A 21,991-nucleotide genomic window follows, 5' to 3' on the forward strand; every position below is an offset into this window, starting at 1 on the left:
TATTTTGTTCAGGCATATTGACAGCACGCAATCTCCAGTTGTCACTTAGGGACCCCGCTCCTTTAAGGGCCCCTTGCGCATGCGTGTTGCCCTCTTTTCCGGTGAAGATCATGGCGGGGATAGAGTAAGTGTTGTTAAAGAGCTCTGTAAAATCCATATTCATCCCTTTTAAATACACACTTTTTCAGCATGTCCCCTTTTACTAAGACAGTAGACATTAAATACATTTGACTGGTGCAGATATTTATAAGTGGATTGATTTTAGTGCCCCAAAAATGCATTGAATATTAATGCGCGCGCACTCAGTGCAATCTTGTCGGCGTGTGTAAGTTGTAACATAAATTAACAACCACAAATGTTTAGCCGCCTGCGTGGACATTTGTGAAGGGACATTAACATTTTTGCCCACGTCGCGTAAGCGTTAATTTTTGCCGTCTACAAAACTATTGGTTGTAAGGTAGTTGAATTGCTACTATTGAGGCCTTACTGTACTCGAGATTACATTCCGTCCGTTTTAAAAGAAACCTATCGGCAGCTTTAAAATAAAGAATTTCTAGTTCGGTAGTGACATAAAGTGGGAGACAAAACCTCAAATCTGAAATAGGATAATGTAATTATTGAATTTACATATAAAGAACTCCGGTGTGAGCGACGTAATTGATGATAAACCTTATCCGCACACAAATAGTGCAAATTACCTCGATAACATTAATACAGTACTTGAAAAAGTTCTGAACCAAACTATTACTTTTGTAATAGCTGCACGGTACCCGCTTTACGTATGTTTTGAACCCGTTCCTACACTAAAATATTTTGGATTTTTTTTTTCTGCTTTTGTCAAAAGAAAACTTACTCAAGATTTCTCATTGTTTTTTAAGGATATATTGAGTTCAAGTTTAAAAGATGTAAAGAGAAAGAATATTGTCTAATGAATCTTATTAACAATTTCATATTCATAAATCAGTTACCTATCAGAAATAGTTGTTTTTATATTCAACAATAAAGTAGTTATACATTAAAGACTATTTCAACCTCCAATAACTAACGTTTTAAAATTTTGTGCCTTTGTAAATTAAAAACTTTTTGTATTTGTAAATTAGTGTTTGTAAAGTTTTAATATTTTTCAGTATTGTCCTCAGAAGTTCCTTTGGCTGTTTATCTATTTGTGGGTTGTCCTTTCACTTTATTTTTTTTTTTTTATATCCTAATAAAGATTACAAAAAGGCCTCCATTGTGTAGCAACATTTTCTTGGAATACACACAATTCTTAAAACACTTAACTAAAAGTTCACCTTAACCATTTGCTAATTATAACAAAGCCACCTTTATGGCCCTCTTGTTTCAGAGAAAAGAAAGAGACGAAAGTGCCATCGGTGCCTGAAACCCTGTTGAAGAGGCGACAGGCCTTTGCTGCAGCGAAGGCTAAACGCGTCAAGAAAATGTTGGCAGAGAAAAAGGTAAGATTTGGACAAGGAACTTTGGTTTATGTTTATGGTCTTTATTAGATTTTGTATGAAATTCAATTAGACTGATTTTTTTTTTATCTGTATACAGTAGAATCACAATAATCACAGTGAGTTATTTTACTAATATTTGTTTGTATAACTGGATTAATTGTAAATGTTTAGTGATTATTCTTTTACTTTATTTTTAGGCTCGCAAAGCAAAGAGAGTTGTTATTTACAAAAAGGCACAACATTACCATAAGCTCTACAAACAGATGTACAGGAGTGAGATCCGAATGGCCAGAATGGCTCGCAAAGTTGGAAATTTCTATGTGCCGGCTGAACCAAAATTAGCCTTCGTGATTCGGATTCGAGGGTAAGCTTTTGGGTGAAAACATGTGTTAAGCTTTATATTCAGGTGCAGGATGTCAAAATGTTCAAAGAGGTTATACCAGTGCCCAGTGAAAACTACTTCATCCTTCATCGTGGGTAGGATTTTTACAAAACGGTTTTAATATCAAGAAGTTTGTACTCTAGTGCCCTTCTTTGAATACAGTATAAAGATTTTGTTTTTCTTGTTGTGGTATCCCATTATTGACTTCCAGATTGTATAATGGAGTTGTCTTTGGATTCTGTAATTAAAAAAAGTATTCTCTTACGTTGATTATATTGGGTTGTTCACATTATAGGTATGGGTCCTGAAATGAGTGCCATTGGCCAGTTAATTGACGTAAATCAGTGCTTTTAAACCTTTTCTTCAAATGCCTCCCAAGCCAAAAAAAGATTCTCACGGCCCCTTCCAATTAATTGAAACTTAAGGAATTAAGGAAAACAAAAGTATAGCAATTCTTAGAGAGTGTGAATCAGCCTTGGGTACCTCCTGGTGAAAAGTAATCCTGTCCCAAAAGGGCTTTAAACACATTGATTTACTTTTATGCTGAGATTAACCTCTGCTTTTAAGGAACTGAAAAAGTAAAGGACACTTTTTTCATGAAAAAGTGAGGGAACCACAGGGAGGAAAAATGGACACTCCCAAGAAAGGAGATTAAAAGGTAGCTAATTCTAACCTAGGGAATAGAGATTCTTATGTTCTTCAAGAGTATCACTTCTGGCTCCTAGAATTTTCAAACTAATTATTCTGCACCCAAACCCCAATTTGATAAGCACTGGCATTGGTTACGTACGGAAGGTCTGCTTTCCTGAATTGACATTTTAAAGCTCTGTAAAATTCAATGACAAGCTTTCAGACATGCTGTAGATTCAGTGAAAATTCTCGACCCCACTTATTTGATTCATTATCGTAGATGACTGCTGCCTAAGACAACACAGAAACCAACTGTAGACAGTGTACCAATTTGTTGCAGGGAACACTCCTCATCTTATACTTGGTCAGTTTAATGCTTGCAGTTTAAAGTATTGTTTTGGGAATAGGGAGGGTAAACTGGGTTAAAATAGGTTTGGACATGGAAAATTTTACAGTCTGGTTGTTTAGGTCTTGAATTTGAAGGTTTACATTTTTAGGTTAAGAGTGTCAACCATTTGCACACCATGCCACCAAGTAATATTTTTCTTTTGTTCAAAGGAGCATTTTTGTAGATGGGTCTTTGTTACTCTTTGCAAAATGAAATGTTAGTCTATTGCTTGTGTGGTCAATCTTTCATTCCGGTTTTTTTTTTTTTATTATAGTATCAATGGTGTTAGCCCTAAGGTCCGAAAAGTACTGCAGCTTCTCCGTCTCCGCCAGATCTTCAACGGTGTATTTGTGAAGCTGAATAAAGCTTCAATCAACATGTTGAGGATCGCTGAGCCCTATATTGCATGGGGGTAAGTTGTGCCTTGCATAATATTTTAGCAATGTCTGTTCAAGTTGTATTAAATTGAGGATTGCTAGTACAAACTCTTCAGTTTACTTTTCTTTACATGGCGCCTTAATACAAAGTGGCCCTTATGTGTATTTTACAGTTAAGTTATGGCACTGGGAGATTGTGAATTATCTTGAAACATGTAGTGATCCTGAACTGTGTTAAACTGGTAACTTGAAGTTTTAGCTACACTTAATTGTGTACAACACCTATGAAGATATGGAATGAGCCTGTGATGATGCATGATTTTTCCAGTGTGTTTTTTATAGCATTTAACCCCTTAACCGCCCTCTGCCGGATATGTCCGGCACCGTTGTTTTATTGCTAACGCCATACTGCCGGAATTATCCGGCACATTTGCCTGTGGTTATATGAATGCCTGGCAAGTAGTATAACTGACGGTTTGGCGTGGGTATTATTACTACGTTGTATTTCGACAAGTCTGTGGTTGTTTTGGCCGGTCATGTGACGTGATTCGCATGTAACAGCTGTGAATATGGCGAAACGTAAACTGACTTCAAGTGAGGCTTTGCAGGCGATTTTGGACAGTTCTGATCATGATTGTAGCAGTTCTGAAGAAGATTTTAGCGACAGTGATGAGCAGCAACGTGCGCTGCATGATACTGTGAATGAAGACGCATCGGATGACGGCGCTGAGTGGGTGTATCCCCAGCATCTCAGCTGGGCTGCTGCCCGTGGTGAACTACCTTTTCTGCATTCGTTTGAGGGAACGTGTGGCTTTATTGTTGATGTAAACAATTACACTGCTGAGCAGTTTTATGAGCTGTTTGTGTCACCTGATTTGATCAGACATTTTGTTCATCAGACAAATCTGTATGCAGCACAGTTTATTGAGAAAAATCCCAATTTACCTCCACATTCCCGTGTTCGTGCTTGGTTTGACACTGATGAAAACGAAATGAAAAAATTCATTGGGATTTTGATGTTGATGGGAATAATCAGAAAACCAGATATTGAGATGTACTGGTCTACAGATCCTATGTATGCAACACCTATTTTTGCAGCTGTCATGACACGTAACCGATTCTCTTTGCTGCTGAAATTCTTTCATTTGAATGACAACAGAAACGAGCCAGATAAGAAAGATCCAAACCGCGACCACTTGTTTAAGCTACGTCCTTTGATTGATCATTTATTTGAAGCATTTCAGTTGCCCTACATGCCAGGACCGTCAGTTGCAGTTGATGAAAGTTTATTGTCGTGGAAGGGCCGCTTACAGTTTCGACAGTATCTACCATTGAAAAGGGCACGGTTTGGTATCAAGATGTTTTGCTTAGCTGAGAATTCAGGTTACATTTATAGATTTCGTGTATACACTGGCAACTTGCACAACATTTAGTGGTCAATACTGCTTGAATAAATGTAAAAAATGTAAAAAAAATGTAAAAAAGTAAAAAAACGAAAATTGTTCAGATTTCGCCTGGCGTGGGGAATATTTAGGGAGTTGGCGGTTAAAGGGTTAATGTACATGTGTAAGTCTTGAGACTGTGAATTAATACGTGCACATTAGTATAGCTCATTACAGTATAATGTGGTTTAGCTTATCAGTACTTTAATGGCGAGTTTCATGCCAAGCAGAACTATGATATAGTGTATTAATGCTTTTTTTTCTGTTAAGCATAGCATGAGATTTTAGAGGTGGAAGAAACAAGTTAATGCTGTGTATTGACACAGTATGGTGAAGAGTTGTAACCATAGTCATTTTAGCACCTTTAGTGATTGTTCTTAGAAAACATTTAAGGCTATAATTAATGCACTAGTCAGCCAAATATTGTGTGACATTTTATTAGTTTACAAACAAGTGGAGACTATGTTAAAGCTGCTTTCACATGAGAGAGTTTGTATTTTTTTTTCTTATTTATGGCATTGTCTGCCTATTGTGTACATTTTAGTAGTCCTTATGTAAATAAAACTGGTGGAGGTATAAAGGTAAATTTTGATTTGAGGTTACATTTTAATTTTTTTGTTCAGGAGACCAAATGAAATCTTCTGGAATGATTGAGGAAAACTGTATTTTTGAATACAGTTTTTAAATAATCTTTAACTGCATCCATACACAATGGATGAAAAATAGTATTTTGTATACACTAAACAAAAACCTATTATGATGAAAACTGCATTGTTTAACATCTCTATAGATTTTTAGTTGCCCTTTGTGCAGAAAGTTGCTTTTTAACGCTTTTCTATATTTGGAGGTACAATGGTAATCCCACATTCAACATGTTACATTTTTTTCTAAGTGGTTTGGTATAATTCAAGTTGTTAACTGAATCCATTTCGTTTTCACACAAGATGTGTTGTTAGCATTGAACAGGAATAACGTGGAAAGTTTAACAAGTTGATTTGCTCATACTGTCTTTTGGAATGTTTATCTTATGCTTGGGCAACATAATGAGAAATGCTCATTATGTTAGATGTCTTTCTGTAATCAAAGGAATTTCAGAAGCTTTGTGTATCTGTTTGGAGGTAGTTTTTTAGAAGAATTTTTTGTTTACACTGCCATCTGTAAAAAAGATCATCACAAATGTAGTTTTGTTCCATAAACATGTCTTAAAAGCAAAGTCCAGAATCCTATAGACTTAACAATACCACACTTAAATCTACTCACGGAACTGCTACTATTAAGAAACTATACATTTGTTGGACAAGGCTTCAGATTAAATGTACACACTAAAAAAACAAGGTATTACTTTGATTACTGTTTTCTGCAGGTTTCTTGAAGCTATTTTTTTATATTAACTGCTCACTGCATCCAAGTGTTCAAATAGTGAAATTAAATGTAGTGGTCCAAAGTGCTTCCATTCTTTGGTTTTTCTTACTAGACTAAACTGTTCAGTTAGTACCTTCTATGCGAAATTTGTTAAAAAAAAAAAAAATTGTTTCCAGCAATCTGGGATTCAAAATCTAAGAGTTGTCGTAGGTGGTGTATCAAAGTCAGAAATAATGAACTTATACTGGCAGTACATAATGTATATCTAGTATTGTTTGCAAAGATAGACGTAACAAATTCATTGTAAACTTTTTTTTCCACTTGGTAAAAACTAGATTTAAATGATTATTAACTGAGGAAATATATACTTTGAACTAACTGTACAATACCTAAATAGTGAATACTGTGCATCACCCAGTTGGCACTTATTTGGCATACTCAATATTTTTTTCAGTTAAGATACAGCTTGTGCAAGGCGCAAAGTATATATGATCTCTCCTGCTCACTTGCCATTGATAGTTAGTATACAACTAGACAAAAAGCCCGTTTCGACAGCGTAAGATGAAATGGGCACGAGTTTGTGTCAGTAGTGTATGAAGAACAAATGATAAGTAAGAAATAAATAAATAAGTGATGTAAGTAATGATAATTAACTAAGAGGTTTGGGATATGTATGACTTTATCACAGCAAAAAATACTGTACACTTAAAAAAGACATGCTATCTGACAACTTTTTTGTTTGTATACTGGAGGCCTATCAGTATGCAACTAAAGTTGTAAAATCTCTCTGTAGACTACATTTTTTGTGAAGACACTCTCACTGTTTGGTAGTAATTTCCCTTGATGTGGCCCATCTTTAACTTGCATCTTCACATCACTCTCCTGCTGAAAGTACTTAATAATAATATGTTCTCGCATATTATTTTGAGTGTGAGGGTTGGCTGTGATCAGGGCTAATATCCTATGACTGGGCGGAAGGATTTGGGATTTCAGAATAATAATCCCGAAATGCCTAGGCTAAATCCGCCGCCTGCCGCGATGTTGGGGTTGGATGGGCAGAAGGCGACTGCGCAGAAGGCTTCGGACAGACGTTCGTCGGATGAAGCAGATTTTCTCTTTGGAGGCATTTGTATAAGTTGGAAGTGAGACGAACTTTGAAATGTTTAAGTCATGAATGTCCCTTTTGAAGACATTTGTATAATGCATAGGCTAAATCCGCCGCCTGCCACGATGTTGGGGTTGGATTTCGGTCTCGTAAGGATTTTCGGGCAGCAGCGCAGAAGGCGACTGCGCATTCGGCTTCGGACTGACGTTAATGAGTGTGCAGAAGGCGACTGCGCATTCAGCTTCGGACGGACACAAGTGAGTGAGGAGGCAGGCGAATTATGTATCAAGATATTGATTCCTGCAGAACCAGATCAATGAGTCATTTTTAAGGTAGTTAAATATTAGATGCTGTTGCTGAAGGATATTTTATCCCCTTTTAAATAGATTTTTGTGTGTGTTTAAGAATCCTTATTGGTACTGCTGTTTGCTTGAGATGTCAGTGATTATTTGATTAAACACTTCAGTATGTTATGGCATTAAAATATATGAAACATGGATTTCAGATTGAGGTTTTTACATTGCCACTTCTTTTCAAATTGCTTGTTATATTTTGCTTTTTTGTCAATAACAAATATAAGGAAGTTAAGAAACTTAATTTCCCAAACGATTATCACCCTTCTCCAGTCAACTCATGGCAGCATGTAACTAGTCACTTTTTTCAGTTTCTATGTGATTGTAAATTTGTTTCATTTTTGCTTTTATTTGTATATAGACATTTATTTTGAGTAACGTTTTTGATAGTGTACATGTTTACTTTCTGAGTAGTGATTTACAACTTTGTGCCAGCAGTTTCCCTTCTTCTTTCGGCTGCTCCCGTAAGGGGTCACCACAGCAGATCATCTTCTTCCGTATCTTTCTGTCCTCTGCATCTTGTTCGGTTACACCCATCACCTGCATGTCCTCTCTCACCACATCCATAAACCTTCGCTTAGGCCTTCCTTTTCCCTGGCAGCTCTACCCTTAGCATCCTTCTCCCAATATACCCAGTATCCCTACTCTGCACATGTCCAAACCAACGCAATCTCGCCTCTCTGACTTTGTCTCCCAACCGTCCAACTTGAGCTGACCCTCTAATGTACTCATTTCTAATCCTATCCATCCTCGTCACACCCAATGCAAACCTTAGCATCTTTAACTCTGCTACCTGCAGCTCTATCTCCTGCTTTCTGGTCAGTGCCACCATCTCCAACCCATATAACATAGCTGGTCTCACTACCGTCCTGTAGACCTTCCCTTTCACTCTTGCTGATACCCGTCTGTCACAAATTACTCCTGACACTCCTCTCCACCCATTCCACCCTGCCTGCACTCTTTTTCACCTCTTCCACAATCCCCATTACTCTGAATTGTTGATTTCAAGTATTTAAACTCATCCACCTTCGCCAACTCTACTCCCTGCATCCTCACCATTCCACTGACTTCCCTCTCATTTACACACACGTATTCTGTCTTGTTCCTACTGACCTTCATTCCTCTCCTCTCTAGAGCATCTCTCCAGGGTCTCCTCAACCTGCTCCCTATTATCGCTACAGATCACAATGTCATCAGCAAACATCATAGTACACAGGGACTCCTGTCTAATCTTGTCTGTCAACCTGTCCATCACCATTGCAAATAAGAAAGGGCTCAGAGATGATCCCTGATGTAATCCCACCTCCAACTTGAATGCAACCGTCACTCCTACCGCAGACCTCACCACTCTCACACTTCCCTCGTAAATATCCTGTACAATTCTTGCGTACTTCTCTGCCACTTCCAACTTCCTCATACAGTACCACAGCTCCTCTCGAGGCGCCCTGTTATATGCTTTCTCCAGGTCCACATAGACACAATGCAACTCCTTCTGGCCTTCTCTATACTTCTCCATCAACATCCTCAGAGCAAACATTGCATCTGTGGTGCTCTTTCTTGGCATGAAACCATACTGCTGCTCACTAATCATCACCTCCCTTCTTAACCTAGCTTCCACTACTCTTTCCCATAACTTCATGCTGTGGTTCATCATTTTTATTCCCCTGTAGTTACTGCAGTCCTGCACAACCCCCTTGTTCTTAAATATCGGCACCAGTACACTTCTCCACTCCTCAGGCATCCTCTCACTTTCCAAGATTCCATTAAACAATCTGGTTAAAAACTCCACTGCCATCTCTCCTAAACACCTCCATGCTTCCATAGGTATGTCATCTGGACTGACAGCCTTTCCATTTTTCATCCTCTTCACAGCTGTCCTTACTTCGTTCTTGCTAATCCGTTGTACTTCCTGATTCACTATCTCCACATCATCCAACCTCTCTCTCTCTCTCTCTCGTTCTCTTCATTCATCAGCCTCTCAAAGTACTCTTTCCACTCTCCTCGCTTGTGAGTACGTTTCCATCTTTATCCTTTATCACCCTAACCTGCTGCACATCTTTCCCAGCTCGGTCCCTCTGTCTAGCCAATCGGTAACAAGTCCTTTTCTCCCTCCTTAGTGTCCAACCTCTCATAAAACTCATCATACGCATTTTCTTTAGCCTTCGCCACCTCGCTCTTCACCTTGCTCCTTATCTTCTTGTACTCTTGTCTACTTTCTGCATCTCTGACTATCCCACTTCTTCTTTGCCATCCTGTTCTTCAGTATACTCTCCTGTATTTCCTCATTCCACCACCAGGTTTCCTTTTCCTCCTTCCTCTTTCTAGATGTCACACCAAGCACCCTTCTTGCTGTTACCCTTACTACATCTGCTGTAGTTTCCCAGCTGTCTGGTAACTCTTCACTGCCACCCAGTGCCTGTCTCACCTCTTCCCTAAACTCAACCTTGCTGTCTTCCTTTTCCACCTTCCACCATTTGATCCTTGGCTTTGCCCTCACTCTCTTCCTTTTCTTGATCTGCAATGTCATTGTACAGACCACCATCCTATGCTGCTTAACTACACTTTCCCCTGCCACCACTTTGCAGTCTTCAATCTCCTTCAGATCAACTCTTCTGCATAGGATGTAGTCTACCTGTGTGCATCTTCCTCCACTCTTGTACATAACCCCATGTTCCACCCTTCTTAAAATACGTATTCACCAGAGCCATGTCCATCCTTTTGGCAAAATCCATTATCCTCTGACCTTCTTCATTCCTCTCCTTGACACAATACCTACCGATCACCTCCTCGTCTCCACTGTTCCCTTCACCAACATGCCCATTGAAATCTGCTCCAACCACCACTTTCTGTCCCTTGGGTACACTGTTCATCACTTCATCCAACTCACTCCAAAAATCTTCTTTCTCACCCATTGCATACCCAGCTTGCGGTGCATATGCACTAACAACATTCATCATTACACCTCCAATTTCCAGCTTCATAATCATTACTCTGCCTGACACTCTTTTCACCTCCAAAACACCCTTGATATACTGTTCCTTCAGAATAACCCCTACCCCATTTCTCCTCCCATCCACACCATGATAGAACAATTTGAATCCACCTCTGATCCACCTGACCTTACTCCCCTTCCATTTAGTCTCTTGCGTGCACAATATATCAACCTTCCTTCTCTCCATCATATCTGCTAACTCTCTCCCCATACCAGTCATACTGCCAACATTCAAAGCTCCTACCCTCAGTTCCACTCTCTTTACTTTCCTCCTCTTCTCCTGTCACCCAACACGTCTCCCCTCTCTTCTTTTCCTTCGGCCAACGATAGCCCAATTTCTGCCAGCTCCCTGTTGGCTATCAGTACTGGTGGCGGTCATTGTTAACCTGGAGCTCGACCGATCCAGTATAGAAATTTGTATTGTTGTCCGCATATTGATTTGGCAAAATTTTACACCAGATCCCCTTCCTGACGTAACCCTCCCCATTTTTCCGGGCTTGGGACCGGCACAAAGAAATATACTGGTTTGTGCATCCCCTGTAGCTGGGTTCGATCCTTGAATTTTTTTTTTTTCCTGAGTGAACATACAGTATGAAGCGTAAAGACTGCAACACATTTTATTAATACTTGCAACAAATGCCTTAGGATAGGCAAATCAAGAATGATTCCCTTGAATGTCCCATACGACATCCTAGGTATTGTGGACTGCAGTTACACCCTGAATTCATTTGAATTTGATGAAGTTACCAATGACGGAGCCACCTAGTATTAAGTCTTTGTGCTAGGCTGCTATTTCTCATGTGCTGGTAATAACTCTTGTTTTTAAAAAATATATATATATATTACAGATCATTTGTTTACAAAGCACTATACTTAAAGTTCAGTAGTTGTAAAACAGTGTATTGGACACATCTGCAAATCTTTGCATTGATTTTTCAGTCTACCTGCAAAGATAGTAGAACTTGCCATGTCTCAGTAAGTAACTTTTGTGCCCCTAGATTTGCAAGCTTATAACTTCAGGCTTAGATGAATTGAAAGGTAGATTTTTTTCTAGTAAATAAAAGGAGTGTTTCAGCACATAAACCCTGCCAATCATTTCCGATGCGATTCCAATGATGAGATGGCAATTTAATACGAGTGCTTTAAGGTCTGCCTTTGCTTGTTACCTACGAGGGTGGACCCAAAAATAACCGGAAATAAATAACCTAACAACAACAAAATTCCGGTTATTTTTGGGTCCCCCCTCGTATTTTATCACCATTATTTATCCTATAGTTGAATCTGTGAAGTCTGCAGGATTTGCCTTTTTAAGAAAGGTTTGGCTTGTCTTTATACCACCTTCTGATCACAAGGTATTAAAAGAAACCTGAAGCAGGAAGTACGTGTTTGTGTTTACAAAAATTTCAGTGAGACAGGCAGAGAAAAGGCACATCTTCACACATTAGTGGCAGCATTTTGAGAATAATGCTGTCTGTAAGAAAAGAAAGACGTTAAAACATGCCAAGAAGCTTTGAGTATTTTAATGGAGTGTATTATAAAGTAGTGGATTTGATGTAGATTCACTCTGCTGTTTTTATCTAGGAATGGTGTGGGATAGGGTGTGTATAGTGTAGGCGAGTTCCTGCTTTCTTTCAATATTAAAGTGATTTGAATTGAACCTGCAGTCTTTTTTTTTTTTTTTTTCATATTATATGGTTAGTTGCTGATGCTCTGACCTCAGTTAGTGTTTAGCTTTTTATTTTGTATGTGATCATATATTTTTCAAAGCTCATAATTGTATTACATTTCAAAACTTTATTTTCAAATGTAAGGAGTTGTATTTTTAACTGTTTTTATAATTGTGCAAGGACAAGTAGGGAGATGAGCGAGAGTGTTTGAGTGAAGGAGTGGCATGCGTAAAGGCCGTGACAGTGTAGTGGATTACGAACTGCGTAGAGAAGTTAAAATAGGTTGAGCTATTTCAAAGAGACAGATTTGGCATCCTTTGTGGCCTTAACAGTGAAGCAGGTGAGCAAGTTGTATGGTAGAAGGATTGGTGAATCAAGTGCACTCCACTCGGGCACAAAACCAGAATAAAGGCTTGCAGTGATTTTATTCCCTGAATGTGTACCCGAGTTGTTCTTCCCTGCTTGGTTGTGTTTGTCACAATATATAAAAATTAGATTAACTTAACAGAATCCTAATGTTTACAGGCTCCAGTTGAATTGTTCATGTGACACATTAGAATGGGAGTGGCATAAAATCAGGAATTGGATTAAGACCATCTTATTTCCCATTTACCAACCTCAGAAATCTCAGATTAGTGCATCTCTACTTATAATGTGACTTTGGTGCATACTGCATACACACACACTGCAAATGCTGGTTGACACTTAACCTCCTTAGCATTAGACCTGAGCGTCACTTGGGCTGTGAAAACGGTGGTGAAAGCATTAGTCTTGGGTGTCTTTCGAGCAACTGTATAGAAGCATGTCGCGTAAGCGTTAGACCCGGAGATGCTATAAAAATGATAATAGCATTAGTCCCGAGCATTACTCGGGCAAAGGTATAGGTGTGTCTTACATGAGCATCAGGCCTGTTACCTGAGCAACAGTGTAGATGCATCTTCTCTAAGCTTCATAATGTTGTCTTGTAAGAAGTTTTTCAGCAGCTCAGATGTTGCATGCTCTTGACAGATACAAGCAATGATGTTGAGGAGCCTCTCATCAGCAGTGATGACAAAGTGAGTCTGTCTTCAGGCAGTGAAATTAAAATGGATAGTGAAACCAAAAGTGATTCTGATGGATCTGAAAGTGATGCTCATGTTTGGGTTTCTGTTGACCCTACTTCAAATAAACAAGCACCAACGTCATTTTGATTTTGTGGGGCAGCCACTGCGAATAAAGTGAACGTTGACAGCCAAGATCCACTTACTTGAAGTTATTTCCTGATGGTGATGTAATTGAAAAAATTGTTACTGAGATTAAATGTTTTGTTGAAAAGTGTTGTGTAAATGCAGTTTTCCCATTCAGACAAACACCACACAAGACATATTCTGAAAGCATATATGGTATTAGCATCGTCAATGTTCATTTCATATTATTATTCATTATATTTTTATCATTTTAATTTTAAAATTTCCGACTTTGTAGTTTGTGTTTTACATGTTTTACATTAGAAAGATGGGATTTAGTAAGATGTCATTTTTTCAGGCCAAAAAATTCAACTTTTTTTTGAGAAAAAAATAATGCTAATGTAATGTTAGTGTGAATTTATTAGGTGTTTTATGTAGCATTGGAGAGAGCATACTCTGCTTCTGAATTTTGTTCGGTGAGAATTTTCATCGTAATAATAATTATGTATTGAAGTTTTATTAAAGACAGGTCTAGGTCTTTCACTTAACAATAACCTTTTACTAGCAAAGTTTCAGACAGATATTGACCAGTTTATTACAAAATCTCTCTGCAGTGACAATACTGCCAACTGTGCAGTGAACATTTCACCTGAAGCAGACCTTGTATAAATACCTTCTGGCCAGAGTTGGGGGGAAAATTGAGAATTGTCTTGTCCATTTTACTAGATCATTTGAAAATATCTTGGCCCAAATTGCTACATTCCACAGTTTAGTTTCTTGTTGTGTCCAGGTGATTGTTTTAATAGTATGCACAATCTTAAAAATGTAGGCATGGTTTGTAGTAAAAATTCAGTTAAATACTTCGTTATGTGGCTCGAGGGGAACTCGTAAAACCTGCTTTTTATTTTTATTTTTTATTTTTATTTTTCACATTTCACACCAAAATGCTCCTCTATATAGAAATGTATGTACCTGTCTTTTTAATAATCCAGTCACCTACATACAAAGATCTCTCTTGCACCTCTTGTACCTGTACTACATGCATGGACATTAACAATGATACCTGTGTAAACAAGGGTAGTGAATTTCAAAAGACTTCATGCACTGTCATTTTTTTCTGTTTTCTGACTATACTATAGTGGAAGTTACTGAGTCTTCCTTACTCAGTAAACCTGACAAAGGGCTGCTACGAGGATCACAGTTCCAAAAGTATGTTATGACTAGGATTTAGATACCATATTTGTATAAACCTTTTTGGTAAATAATCAACTTTAGTGGAGTGAAAACTGATGAATCATATAATGGAGTGAAAATAACATTCCTTGCACTTGTTTCAGTGAACTGTCGAACTGTAAATGTTTCAGTGCTGTAGTTTATACTGGTTGTCATTTCATGATACCAAGGCTGTCTAAGATAGTTGTCTGTTTCAATTTTTACCAATCATATTAATCTCTAAGCGCTAGACCCGAGTATCCCTTGGTGTGTAAAAACAGTGCTAAAAGCATTAGCAACAGTGTAGACCTGTCTTTCGTAAGCATCAGGGCGCAAGTGTTGTGCGTCTTCTCCTAGCCTCATAATGGTATCTCTCCTTGGCAGTGAAAGCGATTCTGGGAATCCGAAAGTGACACATCACTTGCACATGTGCAGTGTGCTGTTCATATTATTTTTATCATTATTATGCTTTACTACACTTATGTACGTTTTTAGTGTTTTTCGCGTTTTATAGAACAAAGATGAGATTTAATGTCATTTTTCATGGGCAAAAAAATGAAATGTGCTTTAATTTTTTTTTTTTTTTTGTATTTACAAGAGAGCTTTATGAATTGCAATTTCTTTGAAAGTCTGACTTCTAGATTGAAAATGTCTGAGAATAGTTTGGTAGTGTTGTCTGAATCCTTTGTAAACGATCATCTTAATTTTTATTTAGATAAGTTTTTATGTAGCTGTTGAACTATCCGTTCATTCCTTGCAGATGTTACCCAACAGCTTAATAGGGTACTTACTGATCTGTATGATTGGTTTTCTGCTTTTGTATGACTGTTATTAGTTAAAATTTCTGTAAATCCTTTTTATATATTGTTTTCTACTTAAACTATTGTTTTGTTAGTGTGCATTAAAGAACCTTGCCCAGTTAAATGCCATATTTATTCTTGATATTTATGAATTGGTTTGAATAATCCTTACAAACCTTTTAAAGTTGCAGTTGAGACTGCAGTTCATAAGCTTTTATGCTCAGTAAAAATAGCCTAACATGATCTTAACTGGGACCTTTTTGTAGGCTGTGTTTTTAAAAAAAAAACACCTGGGAGAAAGCTTCTTGGCGATATTTCTGTTTTATATACCTGTACACTGTAACTTATAAAGAATATTTTGATCATTGTCCTCCCTGCGTGTAGTTTACATGTTCTCCTTATATCTATATGGGTTTTCTCTGTTTTTTTCCTGTCTAGTACCATGAGGGTTAGGTGGATTAGCAATGCTAAATTGGTCTGTGTGTTGACAATACGATGTACTGGCATACTGTCTAGCAGTTGGTCCAGCCTTTTACCCTGTGCTTGCTGGGATAGGCTTCAGCATCCCCTTGACCCTGCTCATGTCAAGGCAGTTTAGAAAATGGATGGATTTGATTTTCAGTGTACACTTCAGAATTCTGCGCAGAGTTATTAATGATGATTTTTTATATAAACTTGGTCCTTCCTCTATGATGGCCGTTGCAATCCCTAGGGCAGACAAAGGTAAAATGAACTATGTTAAGAAATTTTGCTTATAATCTGTAGTAAGTAACTTGTTGCAGAAAGCTTGCAAAAGTTTGCCTCACTGCATTTTTTTGAAGCCATTACATACAAGGCTTGAATTCCTTTTTGAAATGGGTAAATGGGGGTGTAGCAGTATCAGTTTGTGGTTAGTGAAAGTGTGGAAAAGGCAAAAACCCAGTTTACAATAGAACCAACTGGTAGCCTCTTCGGCCTTATTTTCCTGAACCAGAAAAGCAAGCCAAAAGCATTTTTTTTTTTTCAACAACAAAAAATATTATTGTGTGTAACTAAAACATGTAAATATCAAAACACCTTTCCTACTGTGATTATGCTGATATCTCCAAGTGTCCGCTGCTGTACCAATGGAGTGCTTCAGTGATATGTTTTGAAACAGTCACCAATGCACATAAGCATTGTTTGAATAGATGTCAAAAGAATTTCTGTGATACACAGTGAGATTTTTATTGCTAATTTGTCTGATTGTATTATGTAATTCACAACTGTGATTAACATCTTTTTTCATAATGCTGCAAAGTGATCAACACATTCATTTCATAATAAGATCAGTAGAGTAGGTACAGTAAATACTTAAATCTATTTGGCTTCACTTTTTCTAGAATTGGTTAGCAAGGGACCTTAGTTAAACATTGGTCTTTAATGGTTTGTTTCTAGATTACTTAACTGGACTGTTTTGTCTCCTACTGCACAGTTCTGCAGCACCCTGTCTCTGTTCAAATTCTGTACCTGTACCATTATATGCAAAGTTGGTGTCTCAATTTTAAGACTTAGTTGAAAATGCACCTTTTTACACTTTATTTTTGAGGGTGGTGTTTTTTTTTTTTTTTTTGCATTTTATTGATTTTAATAAAATGAAATAACATTTCCATACGAGCAAGTCAAATTTAACAAAACTAGGTATTTTTGAGTTTTAACTCCACTGATTTTATTATTTTCTGAAATGTATATTTAACTGACTTTTTTTATTCTATATCAGTAAAGCTCTTTATAAATGTTTGTGACCAGAGGTTCAGGTGGGAGGTTTATCTGAAGATTGAATACTTGTTGCTGTTTTACCTGCAAGCTCAAATACAGTAGATGCACCACTGCTGTAGGGATGTTTTAAATTACCAGCCCCACATATATTCAGTGCTGTGCAAAAGTATGTGTCGTCTTCCTGATTTTTTCTTTTTCTCCTTTCAGTTATACATTCTTGACATTTATTTATGTATTAGGTATTCAGCCAAATGTAATATTGGAATAAAAGGCACCTTCGTGAACAGGTGACTTGCTTATAGCCAAACAAGTACTATTTGTGTTGATAGAGTTGCCTCCTTGAATTTTCTCATTTTTTATGATCAGCTAAATTGATGGCTTGAGAATGTATTTTGTTCTTGCAGCTATCCCAACTTGAAGTCTGTTCGTGAGCTTATCTACAAGCGTGGATATGGAAAGATCAGGAAACAAAGAATTGCTCTTACAGACAATGCCCTGATTGAAAAATCATTGGGTAAGAGTTTTGTTTTTGCTACTACATTATGAAAATAATATAAATCAGTCTTATTGTCATAGTTACACCAACAAGTACATGTTGCCTTCATAGTGTACCATATGTTTCAAGGTTCATTCTAAAATATTTATTTAATCTTTTGGTTTCTGTTGGGGTTTATACAAAATAAAATGTAAGTTATTAATTCTGTTGTGTTGGAAAATAAGTGAACAGCACACTATTACATGATTTCAGTAAGCTTACTTATAGAGGGATTCAGATTTTCAGAACTTCTCAATGCTGTAATGTGCATTATGTGAACTATACAGGCTTGAAATATAGTTTTGTACCTTGCATCTTGTGCTTACATGTGGTGCAGTAATGTACATGGTCTTATGCATCATCTTTTTACAGGTTTATGTGGTATTGAGTGCATTGAAGATCTGGTTCATGAAATTTACACAGTTGGAAAGAACTTCAAGGCTGCAAATAACTTCCTGTGGCCTTTCAAGCTTTCATCACCTCGTGGTGGAATGAATAAGAAAACCACCCACTTTGTTGAAGGTGGTGATGCAGGAAACCGGGAGGATCAGATAAATAGACTCATCAGGAGGATGAACTAATGGTAAAACGAAAGGATTGATGTGATTAATTTGGCCTGTTACCAGTTCATTTGAAAGTATTATTTGTAACATGTTTCTAGGCAAGCTGCTAGGTTCCTTGTTATCTACAAATCACTCGTTTCTTTCTAGGAGTCTTTGTAAGCATCAAAGTAAATCACGTTTTTACAAATTAGCAAGTGCATTGAAACAGTTTAGGAATCCAGAATGGTTATGAAAATGATCTTAATATTTGCAAATTTAAATGTTGGCTAGTTATAGTTTGTTTCCTTTACGCATCTTCTGTAAACTTCATTACATTTAATTAAAATTAAAAACATTTTAGAAAGATCATTAATTGAGAAAGGAAGTGTTCTGAATTTCAGGGAAGGATAGTGTTTGCTTTAATGCAGTTTTGGGTAAGGTTGTTACAAATACTTGTTGCTGGTAGCACAAAATAAACAATTTAATGGCTACTGTGTTACATTACTTACTGATGAGATCATTTTAGTTTTACTGTTACTATCAATTTAATTTCCCTTTTCTTTTTTTCCCCAGCAGCTATCCCATGGGATGTATGATCTCTCATTTCTAAATAAAACAGTTAAAAAAATGTGTATTTGAAAGAAATATTTGTACAAAATGAATGATATCATGATGTGAAGATAATTAGAGCAAAAGTGTTAGTTTATGAAACAACCAAGATGTTAGAAGCGGGTGTTTTCAAGGAAGCACATATATAAAGCCCAGAACGTTTTTCTTTATCAGGTGCCCTGATTGCTCAGTTACTGTACAGCATATTTTCTGTGCTTCCTTCAAAATCTGGTTCTTTATTTTATACTTAAATTGGGGGTTGTTGTGAAAAACTTGCATTTCAGTTTATTACAATATTGCGAACTAAGAAAGCTGATAAAAATTTAGTGCAACAAATAAAATGGATCTCCAAGAAAATTATTAAATTCCCATCAAGCATGCAGTCTGTTCACATTCACAAATATTCACATTCTATGCAGAATACTTGATTCTAATCATTTCCATTTTTTTCCTCCAAAGAATCCTCTTAACCGAGGTATAGTGTGTGAATTTTATGACCACATGCACATATCTACAGTAGATGGCACATAGAATTTCATCAATTTGCTCAAACATCTTAGCTATTGCCCATGCCTTCTCCAGATTAGAGACTGCAAGTAATAATTTAATGGCAAAATGGATTATGCGTATATAGATTTGCACGTATTCACCATACAGTTGAATGCCAAGCAGCACTATTTGCAAAGCACAGTGGGTCTTAAACATTCATTGGTGTTTGCCATGTGTACAGAGATAAAAATGGCTTATTCTTTTAGTAAATGCCATATTTTGAAAAATTCTCTTTTTTTAACAAAACTAATTGCTTAGTTGATGGTAATTTAAATTCACTGTATAATGGTAGATAAAGACTTTGTTCCGTTAATTTCAAGTTTGCCCATTAATGATGACCAGTTTCTAATTCAAAGACCCTTTGCAGTGCACAGCTTCTGTTGAAATAAAGCTTCATTTAATGTAACCTGCGCAGAAAGGCGGAACAGTGACCCCATGAGTAGCACAGATGCAGCCAGCTACTGATCTAGACCGGGCATGACCTAAAATAAAACTTGGCACAAATGGTTTTCCAATCACATTTTATTCCTTTTTTACCCAAGAATTGAGTTGGAGTATGTTGTAATTTAAGTGAGATGGAGAAAACTGAATGGAAGGACAAATGCAGAATCTGACTAAAACTTAAACTAAAAATTAATCAAAGGCTGTTAAAATTGAAGCCAAGGCTTTTAAGAAGTGCTGTAGTGAAGTAAAATCAAGAGTGTACTAATGTCTTTGGGTAAGTCCAAGGAATTGAGGCATTTGTTTCCAGTGTTCAGGCTTTGACTGTAATGAGTGTTTAACTTGAAGCATTCATAATGTTTTAGGGTAACTGGTCTTATTTACCACCCTAAATGACTGTATTATGTAAATAAGTTGCCCATTGTTTGTTTTGAACTAAAGAACGTATTTGGATAAAAGACCCATCTGCTGCTGTATTTTGCACCCAGACCTGGAGTTAGCAGATCATAAAAACTCCAGACTGATGATCTGAGTGAATTCATTACCTTGGTTGACTGTTGGCTAGTTGTTTTTTGTTGTTAGTTGAACTACTTGGGGGGATGTAAGTGGTAAGTGTTCAACGTCTTACAAAATGACTGGCAGTGCTGTCAAATATAACAACCCCCATATCAATACGTATTCTATAATTTTGAAATGCTAAATACTTGTATTCTGTAGTTTAAGTTCTTTAACATCCCAAGTCCTTTCTTGTCCTGTGAACTCTTGCATTTGACATTCAGATGATGCCCACAGGTTACTGTACACACACACACAAGAGAACTCCATCAGTCCATTGGCCATTCAGGATGTCTAACTGCATGGGATCCTCTCTCTCAGCCTCTGTTATGCTTGCACTTCACTTTTTAATCACCACTTGCCCGTCCCCAGTCCTCCCTCAATGGGTAACAGCCGGCCATTTGGATTGCATTCACTTCTGACTTGAGACATACCAGGTTCACTGCTGGTGCCTCAGTGAAGATGTGAAACCAAAAGACAAGACCTCGGGTGAGTCTTGTGCTGGTGACACTGATTACGGTATGTACACATGAGGTGTCAAGCAGGCCATCCTCCATCTCAACATTGGATGGGACAAACACCTCTGGAGTTGAATCCAAGGGGTTGATAGTGGACTTAAATCTCTTGTGCTGCATCTTCCCCTTTTTTATCCCTTTCTATGCACTTAATTGGTTTTGTTTTCTTGAAACTTGAGTCCTTTTTTGTGGGTTCAGGGAAATTACAGGAGCATCCTGGCTTTGAACAGACTTGGTTTTCTGCTAATTATCTCAACTCCATGTACTGGCATTGTAACATGCACAAAATTGGTCAAAGAGAACAACAGTTACCGGCTGACAGAAAGGTTGCAACGTGTAAATTCACTTCCACACTTGTGGAGGGGTTTCTGTTGGGCTTCCCTGAACTGCACACATGGGTTTGATTAATGGAGGTTTCAGTCATCCGTCTGTTTTCCAGACTTGCTAAATCCCTTTTGGGCTCTTGGGGGAGTCTGAGCCTAAACCCTGTTTCACTGATTTCATTATTAAGAACACATACTTTAGTCTGCTTAAATTAGGTAAATATTGTTTCTTGGATGGAATGTAGAGAAGAAATATCACCGACTAATCCTAAAAAATAAGACATGTAACTTGCATCAGCCTGCTCTATTGAGTAACATCAGGGAATGATTAGAAGAATGTATATTAAGAAAAATAACACTGCAGAAGAGCAGCCAGCAATACATCACCTGGGCTTGGCAGCTTGACATGATAAAGGAGTTTGTCTTCCATTTTGAAATTCCTAGGAAGCAACTGATGGGCAGGATGGTGTGCATTTATTGCTATGGCAGAAACCTGCGTTCAACTGTGAGTTTAGTGAGGGTCTGCTACAGAGGACGATTGAAAGAACTGTTGGAAGCTCATGTAACTAGAATTTTAGAGCTCAATGTTAAGAGTACCTGAGATGGAGCAGGCTGGTGCTGCCTGGTGCCCAGTGTAATGGAGAAGATTGGGTTTGGAGCTCAGACTTGTTAATGGTCTTATTGTTGGCATGTAGAGCCAATTGGAAATGGCTAAATTTTTGGAATCATTGTCTAGTTTTTGCCAGTTGTGTATTTGGATAGCCAGAAAGGCCAAAATAAATTCCCATCCAGGCCAACCAGATTCCAGAATTACAACCATGGCAAGGATGGACCTACTTTTGCAAGGATGTC

The 21,991-nt window shown here is 37.5% G+C and overlaps 1 protein-coding gene across 3 annotated transcripts; it reads left to right on the forward strand.

Annotated features, from left to right (window-relative positions):
• Positions 1-17: 17 nt before the first annotated feature.
• Positions 18-18,905, forward strand: rpl7 (ribosomal protein L7). Of its 3 annotated transcripts, none has more exons than XM_028803462.2 (7): positions 18-124; positions 1,346-1,457; positions 1,655-1,821; positions 3,132-3,269; positions 17,475-17,584; positions 17,978-18,188; positions 18,724-18,905. In XM_028803462.2, the coding sequence occupies exons 1-6, from the start codon at positions 111-113 to the stop codon at positions 18,184-18,186; spliced, it is 750 nt and encodes a 249-aa protein (XP_028659295.1). In that variant the 5' UTR covers positions 18-110; the 3' UTR covers positions 18,187-18,188; positions 18,724-18,905. The 3 variants fall into 3 exon arrangements, with proteins under 3 accessions (XP_028659295.1, XP_028659293.1, XP_051785122.1); XM_028803460.2 differs by having other exon boundaries at positions 18,721-18,904; XM_051929162.1 differs by having other exon boundaries at positions 68-128; positions 1,359-1,457; positions 18,721-18,904.
• The last annotated feature ends 3,086 nt before the right edge of the window (positions 18,906-21,991 follow it).

Source organism: Erpetoichthys calabaricus, chromosome 6 (genome assembly GCF_900747795.2).
Source record: "Erpetoichthys calabaricus chromosome 6, fErpCal1.3, whole genome shotgun sequence".
Classification (NCBI taxonomy): domain Eukaryota; kingdom Metazoa; phylum Chordata; class Cladistia; order Polypteriformes; family Polypteridae; genus Erpetoichthys; species Erpetoichthys calabaricus.